Raw genomic sequence first — 24,761 nt, forward strand, 5'->3', positions numbered from 1 at the left:
AATGGCTTTCAGTCAAAGGAAGCTGTTAAACAGTAAATCTGTGGAGCCGTGGGAATCTTCTACTCATTAAGTGAGTCACGTGTTGACAGAAACTTTTGTTTTGTGAATTTTTACAGCTGTTCCAGTTTATTTGCTAGCATTATTATGTAGGAGCTTCTAAAGCAGCGCATGAACGCCATCTCTAACATGTCAACAGAAGAAGTCATGAAAAGGCCAGTGTACAAAGAGAAATGTCACAAAGCACAAATTACACAAAAAAATTTGCTAAAAAAAAAACTAAACGAAAGAAGAAAAAGAAACCGGTTTGTGACCACTGCTACATTTCAAACATATAATTACCGACACTGACAGACATAAACATTAAAACAGACTCATTTACCCTTTGGAGAGCAGTGGTTAGCGTTTGGGCATACTTTTGACTCGCACCTTGCAATTACACAGTTTCCATGGAGACCAAACAAAAGACACAGCAGACTGTGGTAGGCCCATTTACCTGTGGGGGTCCTTTGACACTGGAAGTATGTACACACATTCCCTCTTGGTGAAAGTGCTTTCTATCCAGGGTTTCTGGGACTGTGGGAAGCAAAAAGAGAAATCATTGGTGAGAAACGGCAGTAAAATGCACCACGTTTAATTATGTTTGTATTTAATCCGTTCTAGACAAAGTTCAGTTTAAGAGTCCTTAAGATCTGTAACCAACAACATGTTTAGAGCAGCTCTGCTATGAATATCTTCATGTTTCACTCAAATTTGAGCTTAAGACTCTTTAATTTGAGTCTTAAGCCCAAATGTAAAACTTTTAAGACCTTTTAAAGACCTGCATCACCATTAATGGTATTTAAGACCTGCATCATCATTAATAGTATTTAAGACTTGCATAAAGACAGAAAAGTTCAAATTACATCCAGCAACCGCGATGAATTTGCTCTCATTTATGAAGTTAGTTGGTTAGGGTATGTTAGCAGCAAGTTAGCGGTAGCCTCAAAAGTCAGAGTGCAGTGAAGGTGTTTGTGTGTGACTCAAACATTTCCCTGACAGAAATGTCCCATGCGATAAAAAAAAAACAACAACTTAGAATACAAGCGATTAAGTAGTGCTGCCACGACTAAATTTAAGACCTGTAATTAACAGGTCTTAACAGGACTTATTTTGGACATTTTAAGACCTTAATTTTAGATACGGGAATTTAAGACATTTTAAGGATGTGTGGACTCAATCTAAAGGTTTGAAATACAAAAGGGACTGCAGAGTTTCAACAGTGTTCTCTGAATGTAATAAACCACAAATGAAAATAAAAGGCCAAGGGGTAACTGTGTGCCTCTAATCCAGGATTTAGACCAGAGTTTGAGGTTTTTAAAGGGCTGATTGATTCTTCAAAACCCAACATACCACAAAATCCAAGACTTGAATTCAGAACGCAAGCCATTTCATTGCAATAAACCAAAGCACAATATTCTCTGCTACAAGTTTTCATATGGCTTGAAGCTAAAAGACCTTTTGATTGATTGCCCTCATGCTTTCTTGTTCCATTCAGCTCAGAGAAACCCAGCAGCGATTAGCCCCATTAATCCCTCTCAGCACAAAGAGGGAAAGTCCCCAAACGTTGTCACCTGCTTTACAACGAAGCACTTTAACAATTCCTAAAACCTACAAAAAAAATTATGTTACAGTCTGAACATTAAGTTACGACTGCCGGTGTCAGCATGCTGCGTAATAAAAAGAGGAGACAAAGACATGTGCCGAGAACGTGACTTGCCAAATTAAAGCCACTATTGCAAGAATCTGGCAGAAACGTCAGATAAACAGGTTGATCACAGGTTGACCGATGGACGGCAGAGTGTGTACCTGGATGTCTTCCTCTTCATCTCTGTGTTTAAGAGCTTTGTACAGGAACATACCAGGGCTCCTTCAGGCATCTCCTGGACAAACCGCTGTCACCGCAACCTCCCCCCCGATTGCTCGATCATCAGCAACACCTCAAACTCTTCCTCTCAGAACACTGAGCGCATTTTTCCTTTCGGGTCTCAAAGTCTACAGGGCCACGGTTAGCGTACAGATCCGGCCTTGGTTAAAAGTTGAGTGATCAGCGTGAGGCTGCTGCCTCCAAACTCCATCCACTGTTAATCTGTAAGACGCCACTCGGGGGGCAGATGAATGTGTTTGAGACAAACTAGATATTAAGCTAAAGCTGGGGAGAAAGAAGTGAGAGAGGAGGGGTCGGGGTGTGGGAGAGGATTAGTGGATGGGCAGAGGCCTCAGTGATATATACCTTGTTGTCTACTGATGACACACCGCCTACGGGTGATTCATTCAGCAGACACTAAACCTCTCCCAATAAACCAGGGATGCCTTAAGAGTCCTTGTGTTCTAATTACCCAGAGAATGCCTGCATTGCTTTTAATTAAGACACAATGAAGACACTGAATTAAAGATCTGGGAGTTTGCTTTCTTGAAGACAGGAAATGGACAATAAGGGGAATTGTCAGCTTGTTGAGCCCGGACCGGTGACCGGATGATCGAAAACAAGGGGTGGATCAATAAATCGGCTTCAATTTCCTTACGTTTGGGAGGTCTGTGATTAGTCGATACTTGATTGAGAAACCAACCTCTTCTACCTCCACAAGCGTCTGAAAAAATCATCCATTATCCTCTTTTGTTCTGCTTCGAGAAAAACCGACACACACCTACCAGGTCACATCTGCACATAGACCTGTCACAATAAATTGTCATAGCAGTTATTGTAATAAACAATTTATTATTGTTTTGAGACCATTTTCAAGTATTGATAATGTGATAGCAATTATCACATTATCAATTGGTCTCTCTCGAAGACCAATAAACTTTAATTTTATAAAAACACTTAACATTGGAAGTGGTTGATACATTAAATATCCAAACTAAAAAAAATACAAAAAAAAAAACCCCAAAACAAAACACAAGAGGAATAAAAAACACACACAAACAAAATCCTAAATAAACTTGCTCTTCAAGAAAATATCAGAAAGGAAATAATCAAGTTAATTTTAATTCATCATGTCATTAATTTCTTATTGCGACAAGCTTATCTGCATGTACACAGTTAACAGTAGTCACCCCTCCGTTGCTAGCTTCCCAACTTTGTCGCTATATTTAGTGACTTTTTTGACAAAAATAAAAACAAAACGATAAGAAATTGGTATTTGCCAAAATTGGATTTGGCAAATCAGGCTTTTTAAAGATCGGTGTTCGGCCAAAAAAACTACACATTGCTGCACTTCTATCAAAAAGGCAACATATTTCCACTTGGTGAACACACCAAGTGCAGCTGGTTTATACAAACTCTCTTTGGTGTAGAAGTTGTTTCTGAATGAAGAGTTCAAATGAGTTCATTTCAGCATCACAAAAACATAAAAGGCACCAAGTTTTTATCTGTGGTTCATTGAGGTTGCAGATTTTCTTTTACATCCTATTAAGGACAGAACATTTTATATCAAATACATAAACTAAAGATAATCATGCTAATCACTAATATAGTATAAGGCTCTAATCATTTAGTTGATTTAACACCTCAGGCCATCTAGCACAGACTACAAAATAACTACAACTACTATGAAGATAGACCTATTCTGACCTATATTCTGTATGTTGATTAGGCAGATCGATAAGTAGTGATGAAAACTTTAAAATCGAACAACCAATGCCTCCAAAAGCGCTTTAAACCTGGAAATGAACTTTATTTGGCCCTCGGTAAAACACCTGGAGGTCATGAACAAGTCAACGTGGGAACTGATTCACTGTGACGAATGCAACATCCTGCTCAACTAGAAGCAAATGTAAAACACATTCAATGATGTGAGAGAAAAGTTTTCAGTAAAACAATCCTGATTTGCCCCCCCACCTCTCAACACAGACTTGCAAAGAGTTAAAAGAAGGAATAAAGCAGAACTGTGTGCCGCTAACCTGTAACTATGGTACCTGAGAATGTCGAGCAACAAAAGAATTAAGCTTTAGAGGCCGTGCCAAAAACACACAACACTGACCGTCTCCGACTTCCTCGCTCCCTCCCTCTTCCTCTCTGCAACATACAACCCAGTGCATTTCTTCCCGTCAGACACAGAACACATTTTAGTGGTCACATGTATATAATAGGAGCAGAATATTTAATATGTATCTTTTCCCCTCTTCTTTATCTCCAGGCTGTCATCACCCATCATCTCAAAACAACAATATAAAACCGTCACAGATGAGCTCCTTTCTACCTTCTCCTCATTTTTACCCATAAAAAGTATACCATCAAGACTGAGGTAGCCATTATGCCATGAGCTGGCTGCCAAAATACACAGCAAGACGACATCTGGACTGCCAATTATAATAAGTATAAGAACGAGGGGAGGTGTTGGGGTCAGCGTTTTCATGCGGGTAGAAGTAGAGTTTTCAGAGCGAACACCGAGATAAAACCTAGGTGAAGTGATTTTTGTAGACCTTCCAGCTTTTAGATATTTTACAGAAATGTATGAGCGCGCTGCTTATGCATGGCTGGAAGCATGGACTCAGAACTGGGGCATCGTTCACGGTACACTGAGCCAAGACTCCTGTCATGACTGCTTTACAATGTATAGCACTTAACTCCTTTTATAGTAGTTCTTTTTAAATTTAGACAACTGCAGTTCAAGTAATCTTTTGAATTATATTTTTTAAATTCATTTTTTAAAGATTTCAGTCTATAAAGCAGGGTCTCCCACAGTGTATTATAAGCCTGGCGGGCCACCAGGCTTTACTTGTGCCCCAATCAGGCTAAGCATTACTGATTTATTTAAGTCTTTTTAAAGCATTTGCATTTTTTAAATACTTTATAGTTTATGTTCAGGCATTAATCTTCCAATCCTTTGATAACACATGATGATCACGTGATATTTTCAAATTTCATGTCAACTAGAAACATTTTTTTACTCAAAAACACGACGGGCCGCTGGATGAATGACTGCCCTAGAACCAACCACCGGGCTTAGCAAGTGTTCTGTATGAAAACAAAAGAAAAGAAAAAGAGATTTAATGCCATATCATGGAATATATCAAAAACTGGGATATGTATTGATAAAGGCTGGTGATACACCTCCACAATCTACTGACAGATATTGAACAATGAAGTGTCTTTTTTTTCCTAATTAATTTGGAAGGAAGAATAATTCTTGTGTGCTGTGCAGCTTCTATAACACTGCAGCAGGAGATAATTGGCAGATTTTAAGAGCATAAAATGAAAAGCTGTAACCTGGTATGAAACATTAGAACCAGGGAAGCGTTTCTTCAAAGAATAACATTATAGATTTATGAATAATGGTAATTATGATCAAATTACTGAATGTCTGAAGATTGCAAGAGAAAGATCAATTATTCATGCAGTCATCTTTTCTAAACGGCCCCCTCTCTTTCAACAAGCCATCCGAGGCCTCTACTGTAAAGCAGGATTAATTGCTGGTTGAGCCGGGTTCAGTTCGGATTGTCGGCATCACTAATTCAATTCACTTGGTCTCTTGGTTGATAGGAACGATATGGTGGAGGAACTGCACATTAACCAATGGGATCTGATAATCACCTTGGTGACGCTTTGAAAAGTGTGAACTTCAATGCTAGAAGTTTAAGCCAGAAAATAATGTGTGTTGAAATTAATTCAAACTAACGATTATTTTAGTAATTGATTAATCAGATGAAAAGTCTGCAGATTTTCCATTTAACCATTTGTGTCTTTTTAATGCAATACTAGAAATATATTAAAAATGCAAGTAAAATAAATCGATTCCTTTTTTAAATAAGAAAATATACATTTTATTGCCTAAAATGTAATAAGATGGCATTCCTTTAGTAAATCTGAACCAGGTGAAGCTAAATCTATGCCACTTGAGGAGTTTCGGCTAAAACATATTTACAGACAAAGATGTTTTTATCTTAAATGCAAAATTGTTCATATTTTTTGGACAGTTTTGGCTTAATTGCTGCTCTAACTATGTTGTTTTTTTGTTTTTTTTACCAGAAAAGTCTTTGTGTCTGAATACTACAGTTGACAATTGATTACTAACTTAGCTGATGATTATTTCAATAATTGATTAATCGCGATTCATTACAATTATTTGATTAACTGTATTAAACATGATTAATCATATTAAACTGATTAATTGGATTGATCAAGATTAATCGTTTCAGACCCAATTCACTGTTCTGGCCTCTGGTGTTTCTGGTTAGCATTTAGCTGCATTTGTATCAAATCTATAGCCACAATAAATTTTGAGATAGTGCTGGGTATAAACGACATCTCTGCTGTTACGTAAATGTTTGAATGTAATTTGTTTCAAAGTCTGGCATATGCAGTGCATTCACCTCAAGACCAGATAATACTTTAAAACTTTCTGATTTTGCCTAAATGGGACACATAAATATGCAATATATATATATTTATTTATAAATAGGCTTCTGTGTATTTGTTTTGTTAACAGAAAATGAATCATTTAATAAAGGATATATAACTAAGACAGGCCTTATCAGCTTCCAATCCTCGGCACCTCTTGGTTGTTCCAAGATCTAGTGATATAAAGGAATGTTAAATGGGGGGGAACGAGTTCATTATAGCCTTCAGATAAGATTCCAGGAAGGCCATGCACACAACTCTGAGCAGTCATGAGACCAAAGTGTGACAGCCCTCTAGCTTTCACACTTGTGCCCCCTGGGCAAAGCTCTGCAAAGCTGCATCCATATTTCTCTGTCGAACCACCTGCATATGTTAATAAGGCTGACCTCATGCACATCACTTCTTGAAATCAAACAAATACCTCGAAGGATTGGTCAAAAGGATAAAAAGATTCAAAATAGAGCCTGCAGTAGACATAACAGGGTCAGGGTATAACAACCTTGAGTGAAAACACAACAAAATCATAGTAAAAAACAACAATATACAAATAATTAATATAAAGTGATGACGAGTTTGATTCAACTGGAAGTAGCTTTAACAACTTATTGCAATAAATACATTTTATTTTTGCTGTTTTGCCATTTCCAGAGAAATAACTGCATCTAGCTGATATTAGCTGGATAATGAGGCTATGTTCATAGAGCAGGTCTTGATGCTCAATGGCGATTCTTTTGCTGAAATCCAATTTTGTTTTGTCCTCAAAGCGACCCGCATTCGCAGAAGACGTCACATAGCAACGCGTTGTTTACTGAAGTAACAATGGATGCCACCGTCTATGAACCGGATTTAAAGTTTATCCAGCAATGGGAGTCAACAGAATTGTCAAAAAATTCTAACAAGATGAAGAAGGTGATAAAAAAAAAGAAAAAAAAAAGAAAAAAGAATAGAAATGACATTTTGTGGAGCATTAACTGGAACATCTGTAGAGATGTCTGCTTGGATGTGTAGTCGGAGATAAGAGTGGTTAGCGACTTTAACACATCGAAATAATATTCTGGATTTTTGCTAACATCTCACATTTTTTAATACAGGTAACTACAAAATAAAATGCAACAACACAGGCATTTGTAAAAAATTTTATTCAAGCAGCTATATGTATAGCTAGCAGCTATTCTCTCAAGACTTTTGAAGACACCATGCAAGAAAATGAAATCTGAGAAGAAGCTTTTACAGTGCAGAGTGAGGGGAATCAGACTGGTGCAGATAACAAGTTTGCATTTTATTCATAGAATCAACAAATCAACCATCTTTTAAACCCCAGTCTATTACCAGAGGAAACACTCACCAATCTTCTTCTGGGGGAATCCCTTACTGTTAGGTAATTAGAAAACAAATCCAAAAACCACAGTCACGACTTAACAGTACAAAAAAACAAACAGAACTGCAGCCAAAACAAGGTTTTGCAAGACCATTGCACACTAAAGCTCAGACTACTTAAGACTTAAACCACCCATATGGGATTGCAACTTGACAGAGAAAAAAAACAACAGTGTGATGATACGATTACAAATCACAATGACTTATTTGATGAGGCAGGATTACATCTAATTGTACTGTCAGAGCGCTCAGACCGCCGGTGGTAATCTCAGGCATATGACCACCACAAAGCGGGTACAGCCAATCTCAATACATAAAAATAGGCGCAATAGAGGGCTTAAACTTTAACACATTTAAATGCATGAATCAGGGTTTTTTTATTGGCTGACAGCATCTTTTTAAGGTTTCATCAGTATCTTAATAAACAAGTACCACAGGTTGTTTAAAGGGGTATGAGTTTGGAAAATGTAGGATTTAGAGGCTTGTCACCATTAATAAATCAAAACTTTGGTCCTGAAGTATAGCAGTGTTTATCAATCTTGTGAAATAATGTATAAATTTGCATGTTTTAAGAGGAAAATAAAACTGCGCATTTGGGCAATCCCACTAACCTCTATACTACTCTGTCATTACTACGATGATGGGCTTTAAATAGCTTCTTCTTAGTCAGGTTTAGGTCAAAGTGGTGGTAATTTGGCATAGTTTTTCCTCATTCCTCTGGGAGGAAAAAATTGGTATAAACAGGAAGTTGTCGGGGAAAGAGGAGGCTGTGTTTGTCACGGAGACAAAAGGGAAAACTGCTACAACCCAAACGGATATGTTGAAACAGGTCTTCAGCAGAAACCGCAGCAGGCCTTCCACGGTTCGCCCCATAAAACGCTACAGTAAACGAGCAGGAATGTGTGTATAAAGGCTTTAATTAAAAGTTCAAGATATTAAACGTATCACTGTTTCAGGAGCACTTAAATGTTCCCGACGGCGGCTGAATAAAAACCACTCAGTTCGGGGAGACTTGGCATCCGCTCAAGCTGGCATTGACTCGTTACTGGCAATGACAGCGTGTCTTGTCCGACATCCGAGACTGCTGGAAGAAATGTTGCTTTAACGAGTGCCAGCTGCTCTGAACTATACGGCTTTATACGAGTGGTGTCCGTCGGCCGATGTGGAGGACAAAAGCCGTTTCTGTTGCCTCGTAGAGGAGAGCTAACCCCCCAAAGCTACCTGGGCGGCTGAAGCTAGTTAGCTAGCGAGCTAGCTACTTAGCCAGCTAACATTTGGAGCGAGTGAGATCTGGGGGGTTTCCTCGTGAGACATTGGGAGACCTGGGTTTGTTACGTTTAGCTTAAGGTGTTTTAACACAAAACCAAGACTGTCAGCGAAAAAACTGCACCGGGAGCTCCGCCGGTTGTGTCCCTGACAGGCAGCATGCATAAGGGGGTAGGAGGAGGGGGGGTCCAACTTAAAAGCCCCGATGAGTCACGACAATCTCCTCGCGCCAATTTACCACCGCCGCTAAACCACACCGACACGGCGGACTAAGTCAGACGGGCTCACGTACCATTCTCTTCACCGTTGAGACTCAGGAAGAGCTGTGTCGTGGCTTTTATCCATCTATCGGCGTTGCTCTCGGTTAGCCTTGGAATAAAAGCCCGCTGGACGCTGGAGAGATCCGCTTCGGCTGCAGCTCCAACGGAAGGTTGCTTTTTCATAATTGAGCGACTCCAGACTGACGCAGCGTAACGTGCCGGCTGAGTCAGCCAGCCCAGAGCTTCACGTGACCGGGCGGAGCCAGCCGCCACATGTGCGCTTTGTTTTAGTTCCTGCTCAACGCAAACAAGGAGGAAGATCTATTGTTGCCATCTCTGATCGTAAAATGCGGTGTTTATTATAATTGTGCCCAACTGTAAACGATAGCAACATTTCAGACTTCATTTTTTTGATGGATAAAAACACAATATGATATAGAGAGCATCAATAGCCAAATATCCAGATATGACACTAATATATTGTCTTTTTTATAAGCGTCTCGGGGGGCATTCGTAAATGACGACAAAGAATATCTCTAAAGTTTAAGGTAAATAAATCATTAATTACTAGATGAACAATGTATCTTTTTATAGATTCGTCTGAGGTAAATAACCTTCAACTAATTTGAAACCGCACTGACTTAACTCTAATCAGGAACAATCTGATTGCTACTGTAAACATTGATGATCTGTTTTATATAATCAAAACATTGATGACAACGCAGGACAGAAAGCATACCTTTGCATATGTGGAAATACATAGTCCTTAATTTGTCTTTTACATTTTTTTCACCCTTTGTACAATTTCACAACTATTACATATTTTGGAGTTTCACAACTTTTTACATCAGGACAGAAGTTTTTATTTATTAATTTATTTATTTCAAAATAGCTCAAGCTCAGAGTAAATTTGTAACACCTGCAAACTTCAAGTCCTTCCACAGATTATTTAGGGGTAATCCAAGGGTGGTGAAACACGTGCCCACCACACTTTTCAGAATTATCTGCTACTTTTTGCCAGTCTATCATATAAAAGTCTAACAAAATGCAAACATGTGTGTGGCTGTAACATGACAAAATGCAATATCCACATTATGACACTACAAAATCCATTTGTTTATTCTGTGGCTCTGCAAAAATGTAAAAAAGAAAAATCTTTCCTCTTTAAAATGCCCAGCACACAAAACATATTTCAAAGATAATAAAATTTTAATGTTTAAAAAAAAACAAAAAAAAACACACACACACACAGGAGATTAAGTAGTTTCTTTATTATAAGGCAAAGGGAAAAAAAATCATATCTTACAAAAAAGATTATACAGAAAACCCAGTTATCAAACTTATATTATTCTGCAGGTAGATGTTATTTAAACCCCCCTCATTCTGTCAAGCCAGATTCTATAAAGTGCTTTCTAATTTCGTTTACCGCCGAGGCGAAGTCATCGCTGATTTCTGCTAGTAAACATAACAGACCTCTCAGGCACTACAAGATGTTTCAATTACTCCAACATCTCCTGTGGGCTGATCTGGTAGTTCCCAAGCTCCCGATCACATCAGTAAAAGTGATTCTAAGTTGTCAGAAAAGTCAGAATAGACAGTGTTCCCTTGCAATGCAAATGTGAAATAAAAACAAAAAAAAAAAACAAAAAAAACAACCATTGTAAAAAAAAGAAAAAAAAAGTGATTCCAGCAGTCGGAGCTCAGCAGCTTTCCCCTATGGACCGGTCAGTTCTTCCCTCTAAAATAAAAGGTAAAACAAAAAAACAAAAATTAACAAAGGGTGTTAATAATTTATTTAAAGTGTTCAATGGTCTCATGCTGCTCAGTGCGAAAACTGTAGATCCAAAAGCAGGCAAGCAGAAAATCTTAGCATTACCTCCTAACCCATCCAAACTCCATGCAATAGCTCTCCAACGCTAACCGCAAGCAACAGCATGCAAAAAGGTCGAACGAATATCAACTCATTATTATCCCTGTTGATTGGAAAGGACGAATGAATGCGGGAGATGAGGAAGACGAGTAGCTGCACAACATAATGCAGAAACAAAGAGATGAAGTTAAAGAGCTGTTCCAGGGCCACAACTTTTATTTAATCCGCATCAAAGAAGTGTTGGCTTTTCATCTGAATTGTTTCTTATTGTTGTTGTTGTTTTTTTGTCATGTGGAGACACCTGGTGGTCTGTTTGTGGAAAACACTTTGATGTTCCACATGGCAGTTTTCATTTGTTGGGATTTGCGTCTTAGCGAGACGCTGACCCTGGAAATCAGGAGATAGAAAAGGGGAGAGGGGGAAATAAAAGCTTGTGAGAGGTGATGAGTGGTAAGAAGCAACACTAATGAGAGGAAATAGGCAAAAGAAGGGATCTGGGTCGGAGAGAAGCACACCTGGCAGCAAAGGTTCCCTGGATGAATCCAAAACCTGCTGAAAATTAATCAAAGACAGAATCACATCTTGCTTCTACTCCCCTCTCTCTCACACACACACAGAAACACACAACCAAATGCTTAAAAATGTTCGCAAAAGAACAACAACATTGTTTATCGCAATTAGGCCTGACTAGTCCAATAACACATGTTGCTATGATGCTAGACGATAAATTGTCCCAGAAGTTATTGCGATGAACGATAAAATTGCTGTTTTGAGACCATTTTCAGGAAATATAGTAGTAATGGCCTAATAATGCAAAAAAAACAAAAAAAAACACGTTCATTTATGACAATAGATTGTTTTTTTTTATGTAGACGTCTGAAACTGATCTTTGAGGAAAAGTTTGTGGAAATCTAATTTTTATACCAAAACAGGCAACACGTATCACCTGAGCTGAGGAGAATAAACGGGAAAACTTCAGCAGTGGTGATGAAACAGCTCAAACAACAGACTCAAATTATTATTTTTACTGTTATCCTAATAATGCCACAGCAGTAAGCCAGAAGCTGTAGCTTCAGGAAACGGCTTGGAACACAATTTTCCAACCCAAAATGGCCTCCCGTAAAATATCTGAAATACCTTTGCTAACAGAACTGTGTGAGGAGAAATTCTACCGTTTGTCTAAAAGCAAACAACGCAGTCTGCGAAGAGCTTGCAAGAGAACACGTCGTTATCATAGGTATGCAGCACCTTTTTAAAGGCAAACAGTAACGCGACGCCAACCTGCAAATAGAAAGCTGCTTGCTTCAGGGAAATTTTTATGCAAAAGCTGCTTTGAAACTGAAGCACAGATTCAACGTGTTAGGCAACGCCGTCTTGTTTTGCAGCATTGAGCATATCGTGCTTTACAAAAGCATACCTTTGAGCCGATTTACCAATTTTCCTCATGACAAGGAGAAACTTCAAGGGGATTTAGCGGGACTTGATGATAAGGACACAAAGCACTGGGTAATTTGTAAAGTGGAAGGAAAAACAAGACTTTGAAAGACGTTGCTCTGTTTTCATTTGGAAAAGAAATATTTGAAATTTAAAGGTGCAACGATTGCTTTTTTTTGTGGCTAATCATCTATTTTAATTTTGACCAATAAAAAAAAAAATGAAGAAAAAAAAGAGGGTAAAAATTGATTTTGTTGTTGTATATAGTCTGTAAAAAGAAATCGGATCAGAATAAAATTGGCGTAGTTAAAAACAAAGAAATCGGAAATAAAATCTTTGATCAGTGCAAGTCTGAAGGTAGAGAAGAGCTAAAAAAATTAATAAAAGTCAGGGGAGCGTCGGTTGTAGTTTTTGGGCTGATCTTTAAAAAAACCTGACCTGCCGATTCTGATTTTGGTCAATACCAATTTTTTTTTTTTTTTTTGTCTGAAAAGTTCTTTTGTGACATTGTGGGCAGGGTCTGTGTCACGCCAGAGTAGAAGCGGAGATAGATGAGATCGGTTTCACATGTAAATATCAGCCAATCTCCCAAAATGACGGAAATCGGTGCAGCCCCTTCTCAAACAGTTAGCGTGTATTCATGTTCAGTCCCCTTGTGGTCAACATACTGAAGAATCACATTTTGCTTAGGTGACTTATGTACGTTTTATTCAGGGTAGCAGAGTAAAGGAGAGCAAACACAGATATATTCCAGGTTTTTCAACTTTTAATTTTTAAATTAATTGGTAAGGCATGTATTATCTTTCCACCCTGCAACTATGCATCACTACTGGTGTGCTTGGTTGTTGTGGGACAAACTTCAAACCGAGCCATTCTGACTCTGCTCTTCACACGCCGCTTTTCTCACCTCGTATGTCGTTCCCGTCCAGAACTGCCTCATCTCCCCCCTGCAGCCCGCAACCACGGCGGAGGTTATCAAGGTGAAAGGCACCAGGTAGAGCAGGGCGGGCTGGCCCATCCCCGACAGAAGCATCACTGCAAAGGTCAGCACCAGTCCCAGGAGGTAGGCTGCCAGGAGCAAGCGGGATGGATATCAAAATACAAGCAAAACCCAATATACACATACAAAAATAAATAAGGAAAATTACCAAAAACGCAGCTGATGAAGTAGACATTCTTCCTGCTGTTGACCCAAATGTCAAACCTGCTGCAATAGGCCACCAGGAGGCCTGTTGGGTAAAGGATAATCCAAGAGCAAAGTGATGAGCAGTCGCCGATCTGTACTTTTAAAATGTCGACCTCAACAGGCGTTGAATCTCACCTGGGACAATGATATCTCCGTAACCGAGGATGGAGAACTGCAGCCCACACAGGTTCTGAGTCCAAGCTGAGAACCGCGGGACGCGCATCACCACGGGTATCTGCACATGTGGAGAGTCTTTTTTTAATGGCAGAGCAGTCGCTGGAGCAGGGCTAAATACAGCGGCTAATGCTTTATGAACGCAACGTCTGTAATGCTGCGGTGTTTGAAATCAGAGTCTGCAAAAGCAGTGGCGCCCCAAGGGGGAAACATCTGGGGCTGGAAGGAGGCACCCTAAAAGTTTTAATGGCCTGGTCCCCCACATGAAAATTTTCTTGGGGCGCCACTACTTCACTATGCTTTGTTCTTTGCCTTCAACTCAGTAACTTTGTGTAAATTTAGTCTTGTTGTGCTGATAGAGAAAACACAACAGTTCATTTGGACTGCCCTAGAAGAACAGAAAGAAAAACAATGCACAAAGTAAAGGTCCACTCCCATATTTTTAAGTTGCCAATCCTGCTAGAGACATAAAAAGGTTCCTTCCTCCACCTTTCCCCCAGGATGAAGCATAACAAATGAAAAAAAAAAAAGGTAGTGGATGGGTAACAAGTCAAGTCTTACTTTCTCAGAAGGAGGCTGGGGTTCAGCGGGGATCTCCACCATGTTACCTTGTGTCTAAGACAGAGCCCACCCAACCCCAGCGCACAGTTAGTAGATCAGTCTACAGTTCCCCTCAGGGCATTCACAGCAGCCTGGATGCTAATAAAGCTGCTAACAGTTTGAAAGAGAATATCACCAAGCTTAGCTTAGCTTGTAGCTTACGAGTGGCCCCCCACCCCACCCTTAACCTCCCCAAGATGAAAACACCTGCACATGCGTTAATAATGCTTTACACTGACAGGAAGGACGGTTTGCCTTATTAGGTAACAGACAAAAACTGAAAAATAGCATTTAAAAAAAAGATACATGTGCATCTCAATCAGTTAAAATATCAATACAAAGTTTTATCCAAAAAGTGAAATATAAGGCAGCATTTTTCCCCCTTGTACTTGTCCACCTTTCTCCTTCCACTCAACTTTCTGTGTACAAAGTACTCATTGTACAGCTGACTCTTTGTCAATGGCCTGTTTTGGCTTCTGGAGAATGTTAATGACACAAGTCATTAGGCCGTGACTGCACAGAACAGACGATAACGTGACCAAAAAGGTAAATAAACATAAACGGTAAAATGGACACCGTTGTTAGTAATGAAGGTATATAGTAGGATTTTCCTGTTTTTAATTGAATTTTAAAAAATGCATTAATATTTTGATGACAATCTGGTTTACCGAGATGCACATGTACTTTTGCACACTGCAAAGCCAGACCACATTTTCCAGTAAGTTAAACAGAGGCTTTAATAAATTACAGAGCCAAAACTGGTCACATTTTAAAGAACATTTGAAAGATGATACAGAAATAGCTGGAATGACTGGAGTTTTGTCCTGATAAATGAATTGAAAATTGAGCAACACACTCCCTGGCCCCTCTTATTGTAGATACCATGAATTATTACGATAATTATATGGAAATTTTCCCTCATTAAAAAAAAATCCTACAGAAGTTTAAGTGAAGTTTGTAAACAGAAAATATATTTTTACAACAATATTGATCATTCCTGATAAAGTAATGCCATTTCCATGTCTGTGGAGCTTTTTTGTGCCTGTCCTTTAGTTTGCAGCGGTTTTGTCTTGACATTTAACACATTTCTGAAGAATTAACATTCAGTTTCCTGTTCCTAAATAGGGGTACAATAGTTATTTGCCTCAGAGCGTTACAAAACTGCATGATTAGGTTTGGGAAACGGTTTCGCCTTCAACGACCTTTTCCAACACCACATAATAGGAAGTTTCTGACCGAAACTCTTTGTCTAACGCTCACTCGCTTCCCTACATAAGAATTTGACTCAGATCACCATATTTGGGCACGCAAATATGATTTTCAAAAACAAAAAGATTATTTGTGATGATTTTAGCAATTTATCTTCACAGTTTCTATATGAAATTATAAATATAAAACTGTTGGAGAAATTACCTTCTCCCCAGACGCGTCGGGGCCGAGAGCGACCTGCACCATGATGCTGACTCCATTCTGGTCAAGAGCAAAAAGAGTGGAAGTTAATTACAAGCAAATTACAATACAGAAAAACAGCTTATTTATACAAACCTTTGTGAAGAAAGGAGTTATGAACACAAAGAAGACGTCATACAGCAGGAGGAGACTCAGCAGGATCACACAGATCTGTCAGAAATAAGACAAGTTAATATAAAAAAGCTGATTCTAGATCAGAGAAATCCTACAGATAATCCTAAACTGCTAGGTAATTATTTCAAATAAAGCAAATCAAAAATTATATCCTGGCCAATTCTACAAGTTTAAAATGGAAAACATAAACAGCCTAAAAGAAAATACTAGGTGAATTCCCCCCAGAGCAAACACAATAAAATGAAACACAATATAAACCAATAAAATGCTGAGGCTACAGCTGTGTAGGTGTGTATGTATGTGTGTACCTTGAAATTGGACAGTGTGATGGTCTTCATGAAGTTGAGGCAAAAAGCAATGCCAAGCAAGTTCTGCAGGATCCAGATCCATCTGTGAGGACAAAACAGCTTTTTAACCAGATATGAGAAATCGACCACTGACAGGAACCAGACGGTTTTATAATTGGAGATCGGCTGATCAGAAACTAAAAACTAAAACTAAAAGTTACCCAGTCAGCGTCAAAAATATAAACCAGGTCTTCAAATTCACATGAACTAATGAGGATGATGAAGTGTGTGTTGCTCTGTGAGAAGCCAACAATTTGGGCGTTTCCAACTCAATTCTGCTTCACTTCAAATCAGACGCCTGCTTTAATATCAGAGAGAAATGGAACCAAAACAGAACAGAGGGTGCGTGTGTGTGTGCGCGTGTGTGTGACATGACAGTACCTGTCTTCATTTCTGTACACTCCCCAGATCACAGCGACAGTAATGCACACAGAAGCCAGCAGGATGGACCTCACTGACAAGTTCTTGTTGTACACAGAAAAGCTGAGAAAAAACACACACATACACACACACACACACACACACACACACCAATGATTCGGGGTGCATTAAACAGCTGAAGCTGCTGGAAACACAGAAATAACACACACACCGCTCACAGGGCTCTCTGTGTGACACACTCTTGGTGTGAACACACAGTCTGGGTTGTTTGTTTGGAGTAATGGTGACTGAATAACTGCATAAATGAGGAGATGGGAATATTTCCTAATGGTAACTCATCTACGAAATGTTCGATTTCAAAATATTATTTCTAGGGCTGAAACTAAAGATCATTTTAGGAATCGATTATTCAGATGATTAATCTGATTAAAAAATTGCCACATTCTTCAGATTTTTCATTAAACCACTTTTTTATTTTTTATACAAAATTAAAAATACATTAAAAGGTGCAAATAAAGAATGAGAAAATAAACATTCCGCAGCATTAAATGCAATAACGTAGCATTCATTTAGTATACACTTGATCATTTGCATTAATCGATTAATAAATGGATAGCAAAAAGGTCCTCAAACCAACATTTTGTTCTTTACAGAATTTGAACCAGGTAATGTAAAACTAAATCTAACTTAAAAAAAACAAAAAAACATCTAAAATGTACATATATTTTGTACAGTTTTGGCCTAATTCCTGCTCTGAGTGTGTTGTTCTTTCAACAGATGACCTTCTTTTGAGTCTGTATCGTCCAGCTAGTGATAAATCGATTCCTAGATTATCCGATTATTTCAATAAGCGATTAATCTGATTAATCTTTTCAACCCCAATTATTTCCAGCTTTTTTACATTTTTGTAAAGAAAAAAATAATCCACTTTGCACATCTTTCCAAGTGCATTTTATAATACCGGAAGAAGCGAGGCTCATACCTTAAAGTGCCACAACGGATTAAGTCTAGCACTGCATCCAGGCAGCTGAACAGTGCTGAGGCAGTGGCGAAACAGAAGATGGCGATAATGATGTAAACTGTGAAAGGAAAAACGGAAAAAGAAAACAAAATGCGCCAGTTAAAAAACATAAAATAAACTCCTTGTATGATTATTCCAATCCCAACAAGTGATTGGCTTATTCTGTTCCGCTCACCGAGGACGTTGTAGAAGAAGTACATGAGCACCAGCATCCCGCACATCACGATGACGAAGATGATGATGTTGAGGGGGGAGTAGAGCACTCTGCTGCTGTCCGTTTTGTGTTCTTCTGCTCCTCCTCCGGCAGCGAAGCTTTTCAGTCGTTCGCTGGTGTGAAAAAGGGGAAATGTGTTTGAGCAAAAATCTAAAATGGCTGAGTCATTTAACAGCAGTTTTCGTGTATCGTATTTTCCGCACTATAAAGGCGCACCTAAAAACCTTCAATTTCCTCAAAAGCTGACAGTGCGCCTTATAATCTGATGCGCCTTATATATGGACCAATATTGAGCCACAACAGGTCTAGCAACTACGGTAAGCAGCCGCCGACTTCATTTTCGTAGAAGAAGAAGCGCACGATGCATGCTGGGATAGTTGTCAGAACGCTGGTTTGTTAATAAAGTTTGACTGACCCATCTACCTACCGACCGTCTATAATCAGGTCGTCTGCAGATCATTTAGCACCACGTTCTCCATGAACATGCTGTGCGCAAACGGAGAAGGGTGACCATCGTCCGGCCCGGTCACGGAAGGCTCTCCTCGCCGACCGGAGTCGGACTGTTTTATTGACATTCCGTTTAGTGCAGCTCCATCTAGTGGATGCATAACGTAACTCCAGCCTCTACTGTAGCGTCTATTCTATGCTACAAGAGAGCATAGAATAGGTGCGCCTTATACATGAAAAAAGTTTTAAAATAGGCCATTCATTGAAGGTGCACCTTATAATTCAGTGCGCCTTATAGTGCGGAAAATATGGTAATTACACAAAATAGCTGTCATGCTCCTAATAGATTAACACCAGTAGTGTGACAAGCTGGTTAGTTAGTCAGGCTGTCTCGTCAGGTAGCCAGATTCAGTCTGAAACTTTCAAACTGTTACTTTAAAGCAGAAACCCCAACAAGTGTTGATACTAGTTTCCTACTTCCGTTTATATCGCTACGTAAACTAACCATTCCTGGAATATGCTCCTATAACTAACAACATTTATCGTATCGTTTGTAACTTATTGTGAACATTTTCTCAAGAATTTTGATTTATTGTTTTGTTGGTAAGTCACAATAAACAATGTTAAACAAAACTGACATTTTTTATCAGAAATGTTAATTTATAAATTTTTTCTGATGTTTGATCCACGGGTGAATTAATAAATGTTAGTAAATTCGACAATTTGAATAAATGCCATTGCTGTATGCAGTTTACTGATATAATAATAATGTTATGACAAAAGTAAAATGTTTAGCTGCACAGCGAAATAAAGCTTTCGCTCACACCGCCCCTACGAAACTTCAAGCTCTCTGAAGTACCAACTCTCACCGTTCACACGCTCTACTCCATAAGCCGCCCAAAGCCACCGTTGCTATAGCGATCAGCAGTAGGACGACGATGTTCAGATCAATTTTAGAGTACTGCGGCGCGTACAGCTTCACTTCCATTCCTTCGCCAAACACCTGGAGGAAAAACAAGAGGTTAACAGTTCTGATGGGTGACACCAGGTAAGATCAGGGCTGCATCTAACGATTAATCTATTTAATCTATCAATTATTCTGACAATTAATCAATTAACTGGACTAAAAAGTGGCAGATTTTTCATTTAAACCCTTTTTTTTTTTTACATTATATTCAATTAGATTACATTAAAAGACGCAAGTTAATTCCTTTTACAAATAAGAAGATAAACATTTTACAGTCTAAAATGCAATAACATATCAGGGGTTTTGAGTAGAACATAATGACGGACAAAGTTTTTTCATCTTAAATGCAAAATGTTTATGTTGTTTGTACAATTTTGACATTTTTCAGCAAATGGCCTTCATACTCCACTTCACGATTAATCGATCACTAAATTAGCCAACAATTATTTCAATAATCAATTAATCTCAGTTAATTGTTTCCGACACAGATAAGATTGAACTCTTTTTGGTAAAACTAGTGCCATTTCTATATGCAATACTGTAACTTACATAATATGACTACATTTCAAATTTGCTCTTGGAGGAGATGAAATCCGATCCAATAAAATGCAGAGACAGAAAGCAACCCCCACTTACACGCTCGGCCGACAGGAAGTCCCTGTATCTCATGAGAGCCAGAGGAATGAGGACCTTTGGATACTCTGACTCGTTGGCAGATGGAGTGACCTGAGGAGCAGAGTTGGCAACCACACCAAATAAACTTGTGTAGACTGGAACAAGAAAAGTCTACAAGGTTCAGCAAAGATAATCTGTTTAGCTCAGAAACAAGAGTACAATCATAGAAACAGTCATTAAACAGTCATTCCTTATTGCTGTATGGATATCTGTATGTTTGTTTGCTTTCCCAAAAATGATTTGCCTGACAACTACAGTTCTGGTTACGCCTCTTACGGAAAAAAGCTTTTAACAAGTTTCCATAACTTTGCCTGAGCTTTAACAAATTAAAAGAATTTTTGTGAAAAAGTCAGAAAATACAGAAAATTAATGTCTCTGCCCAGAGAGAAAAAAACAACAAATGCCGAATATAGAATTTTATACAAGAGAACATTTCACTTCCTGTGGTTTTCTTTTAGTCATTTCAATACAAAAGGAGAAACAAGTTCTTGATTTAGCCAAAGTTGGAAGCAAAACCTGTAAAACTGATTTAGTCTTTCTATACTTTTTCAAGAAACTGAGATTTTTTTTATCTCATAGAAAAAAAAAAAACAATATTGAGTATTTAACAACTAAAATTAAACAGTAAAAAAAGGCATGTATTTTATCTTTTTCCCCCCCCCAACCAAAAATTCAATTTCATCTAAGTGTCTTACCAGTGTTGTGTTGCTCGCAATAAGCAGCGCCTTAGCGCCAAGTTTTTGGGCTATGATGGCCTTCTGGCTGAATCCGCATTCCCCCCTCATCACCACCAGAGCTTTGCCCTGTACCACCTCTGGTCGGACTCCTGAGTCGTCACACAGCACAGTGGACGTCAGATTCACCAGCTTGTATGTCGTCTGATAAAAAAAAAAAAAAAATTAAATTAAATAAACAATGAGCAGGTAGTGTAAGGAGACAAGCAAGGCCAGAGTTTCCTGAAGTGAAGATAACTGATAACTTACAGCTTTATCGAGCGTTTCTTCAAGAGGAGTCCAGGAGTGATTGAAGACGAGGCAGTAGTCCCGAACTAAACTTCCATTTGAGATGTGCAAAACAGCCTCTTGGCAATTTACCTGTAGGTGAAGAAATACAATGGATATTTTAAACCTAATTCCACTTTTTTAAATAAATTTTTAATAAAATTAATCGCGCCAACATGACTAAATGGAGACCCCGGATAACAATATTTAAGCATCCTACAAGTTAATCTTTATTTTAGTCAGTGGTTGGAGTGGAGAAAGCAAGTTATTTACATGGTTGAAACGATTAATCGGATTAATCAAATATTGAAATAATCGTCAACTGATTTAAAAATCAACTAATTGTTAACTGGAGTATACAGACTGAAAAAAAATAATTTGCTGGGGAAAAAAAACATATTCAGAGCCGTAATTAAGTCACAAAAGATCTGTACATTTTACATTCAAGATAAAAATCTTTGTCTGTAAATATGTTTTAGCCAAAACTCCACAAGTGGCACACTTTTAGCTTTATCCGTATCAAATTCGCCAATTTATTGCATGTTACGCAATAAAATGTTTATTTTCTTATTAAAAAAAGAAATAAAATAAGGAATTAATTGCAACCTTTAAGGGAACCGAATTCCAAAAATAAAAAAAAGCCTAAAGGCCTAAAAGAAAAAACCGGAAAAGGGGCCAATTTTAAAAAAATCCGATTAATCACCAGAATAACCGATGAAGTATTTGATTGTTAAGTTTTCTTTATTATTATTAAATCGTTATTGAACCAGATAAATCCCACTGAGACCAAGACCTCTTTCACAAGGATGACCCGGCCAAGAAGGGCAGCAGCACACGTCATGACAGATGAGACAAGTAAACAGAAAGAACAAAAATAGATATTAGAAACATCTAAACAACAGTTTGACACTGAAGGACACTCAGTTGTGACAATACTAATTTATAAAACAGTGGCAATTCAAGAAAACTGAGGGTATTCATTCTTGGATAATTACAAGACCAATGAGGATTTTTTTAAACCAGCATTTTATTTTTAGAGTAAAACATTTTCAGACCAATTAATGAGTCATTGCACAATTAGTGTTTTATGATTTTTGGATTCTGGATTCTTAATTAATGTGATTTAAAGAGGGTCAAAAGTGCTGCAATTAAAAAACAAACATGTTTTCATATTTACACACATAAATAGCTTTTAAGAGTAACTGTGGTTGTTTGTCCATTGTGCACCCTGCATCTTACCTGTTCACCAGTGGATAGATGAAATATTTCTGTATGATTTTATTTTGCAGTTCACTCATGTAGACATATTATATAAATTCACACGCAGTTTTTTTCTATGACAAATACAGATTTATAATATAGTTATATTTTGACATTATACATTACCTTAAGTGCTAGAGTATGAATTACACAGTTTATTATTTTAAAGTTAATTTTAATATTTATCGGAATATTTAAATATCTATGCACAAATGTATAATTTTTTACGTATTTACAATGTTCCAAATGATCATATATAAATATTTATTTTCAATGTTAAGTGATAAGTAAATATTTTTATAATGACTTATTTACTTGGAATGTGGCGCCTTCAGTTGTCTTCAGTACTCGGTTGTTTTTTTTCTCTTTTTTTTTTTCCTGATTTAGCTTTAATCGGGACTAATGCCGTAAATAAAAACTTTGTTGCTATAGAGAAGTGGAGATTGGGAAAATCTCTCTACCTGAAACACAACTTAAACTAATGTTTAGACTGGCTAAATTGGTTTAAAAGGCCGTAAAACTTATTTATAACTATATGTAGTTGTATATTTTTATGCAAAATATATATCAGACCTATTAACGTGTCCGTGGAAAAGGAACGTGTTCAGTAGAAATACAAACAGTTTTCGGTGTTGTTTCTATGAGGCTGACTCAAAAACCAGAAAGCTAACAGTAGTTAGCTTTGTTAGCTTCGCCTCTACTCTCCGCATTCTGTCCGTTTTAAACCACAGCTCGGCTAAAACACACATCGGCGCCTTGTAACGACAAAACACGCAGGCTGGTGGCTCTCGGCGCTCCGTGTGTCACTGTGTTTTCGACAACAACATAGCTCTTTAAGCTCGACAGAAGCTAGTCCCTTTTAAACCTACCTGCGATATTAGAGAAATGACAGACAGAAGAGCGACGCCGAGCGCTCCTTTCGCCTCCATCTTCGTCTTTCCACGGACTTTGTTTTAATCTTGGATGTCAATTGCTCCCTGTGCGGTACAAGACCATTTTTGTTCGGCTGGATAAGTTCGTATCGTGACGGTTGTTGTTTTCGCCGCTAATAGCTGCCCGGGCACTTCCTGTATTGGCTTGTGTCATGTGAGACACAAGCGGAGCCTTTTTAGTTTCTGTTCCTCTCACACACGCGTTTTGGGCCTTCTCAGAAATAAAAGTCCCTTCTAGTCGACGGGGGAATTCCTTTCTCCTTCGAGCTTATGCGAAAGTATTCATACCCTTTAAACTTTTTACAAGTTTTTATCCTGCTACATCGAGCATTTTGGTGGTCAAGTTTATACAGGAATATAGGTATATAGGTTCCCATTCTAATATATATATATTAGAATGGGAATTAAATCAGATTAATGAACGAACTGTGACTAACTGAAACTGGAATGCTGAACATTTAACTTCAAAACTAATTACCTAATTAAGAAAACAAAGGAAATTTTAATTTTTCAGAACCACAAATGAATCACACAAGTGTTGTAAAACAGATTAACCTTGACGTTTGGGAAGGATCAAGACCTCAGTTAAACGTGAAGGTCGGGAGAGGTCGGGTCACTGTCCAGGTTCAGACCTGCCCACCACTTTTTAACAGTAGGTCGTAAAACTCAGCGAAGGGTGAAAATGGGGTAGTCTTCAAGTTAGACCAAGAAATGTGGCATTTGGGCAAGATACGACTAGGGAAAGAGGGGAAAGTGAATATTGGAAAATGAAAACTAGCAGCTCTGAATTGTTCTGGAACCAGACTATCTCTTTCACGTAGCAGACTTATACCAACAGGGTTGTTATGAACAAGCATGGGATCATTAGGTCCTTCTCAGAAATCAAAATAACAGAAAATAGTCAGAGATTTGATTTACCTTAAGAGGTGGAAGCTGGAAAGCCCAGAAACTGGTTCAAATAAATGCTTCCTCATGTATGCAAATGGCCCAGTCAAAGTCCAAACTTAGATCCAACAAAAAAATATATATATATTTTTTTATATATATATATTTTGGGTGGACACAGCCATGTCTTGATTGGTCTGCAGATGTGTTCTGCTCTTTTTCATTCGATGGACTGACCAGAACTACAGGATGTTGAAATATTGGGTTCCGCTCTGTGCTTTCACCCTGACCTGTCCGCTGTGCTCTTCCATGATGCCGTTTGCTCACCGATGTTCTCCAACAAACCTCGGGTGAATTCTATTTACTAATCAGGAAACATCTAAAGGCAATATTGGGAGATTTCAAAGGAAGCCGAATACAAATACACCCCAGACTTATCAGATTTTTTTTGCTTGTAAGTGCAATGTTATCATTTTTCTTACATTTAAAAACTTAAAACTT

At 38.2% G+C, this 24,761-nt stretch overlaps 2 protein-coding genes across 10 annotated transcripts in view; both read right to left on the minus strand.

The window, feature by feature from the left end:
- The window catches only part of trpm7 (transient receptor potential cation channel, subfamily M, member 7), a 46,822-nt gene extending 37,318 nt beyond the window's left edge, over positions 1-9,504 (minus strand). For 2 of the 4 annotated variants that reach the window (XM_016669987.1, XM_016669986.1), the window contains exons 1-2: positions 9,315-9,504; positions 494-573 (exon numbers count right to left, since the gene is read on the minus strand). In XM_016669987.1, the coding sequence (XP_016525473.1) occupies positions 494-573; positions 9,315-9,317 (83 nt within the window). In that variant the 5' untranslated portion in view covers positions 9,318-9,504. The remainder of the gene's footprint in view (positions 1-493; positions 574-9,314) is intronic. The other 2 variants (XM_016669989.1, XM_016669988.1) reach the window with 2 other exon arrangements.
- A 1,029-nt stretch (positions 9,505-10,533) lies between these two features.
- On the minus strand, positions 10,534-23,578 carry sppl2a (signal peptide peptidase like 2A). Of its 6 annotated transcripts, none has more exons than XM_007549055.2 (17): positions 23,313-23,578; positions 21,166-21,276; positions 20,878-21,060; positions 20,144-20,233; positions 19,410-19,543; positions 18,055-18,206; positions 17,841-17,937; positions 16,859-16,960; positions 16,439-16,520; positions 16,092-16,166; positions 15,960-16,016; positions 14,508-14,561; positions 13,908-14,007; positions 13,735-13,815; positions 13,494-13,654; positions 11,668-11,704; positions 10,534-11,020 (listed from the first exon to the last, which is right to left on the minus strand). In XM_007549055.2, exons 1-17 carry the CDS (start codon positions 23,370-23,372, stop codon positions 10,983-10,985), a joined length of 1,614 nt encoding a protein of 537 aa, XP_007549117.1. In that variant the 5' UTR covers positions 23,373-23,578; the 3' UTR covers positions 10,534-10,982. The 6 variants fall into 6 exon arrangements, with proteins under 6 accessions (XP_007549117.1, XP_007549118.1, XP_016525509.1 ...); XM_007549056.2 differs by having other exon boundaries at positions 11,668-11,701; positions 23,313-23,577; XM_016670022.1 differs by lacking the exon at positions 10,534-11,020 and adding an exon at positions 11,432-11,539 and having other exon boundaries at positions 11,668-11,701.
- Between the last annotated feature and the right edge of the window lie 1,183 nt (positions 23,579-24,761).

The sequence above is a fragment of the Poecilia formosa genome, unplaced genomic scaffold (genome assembly GCF_000485575.1).
Source record: "Poecilia formosa unplaced genomic scaffold, Poecilia_formosa-5.1.2 Scaffold29, whole genome shotgun sequence".
NCBI lineage: Eukaryota > Metazoa > Chordata > Actinopteri > Cyprinodontiformes > Poeciliidae > Poecilia > Poecilia formosa.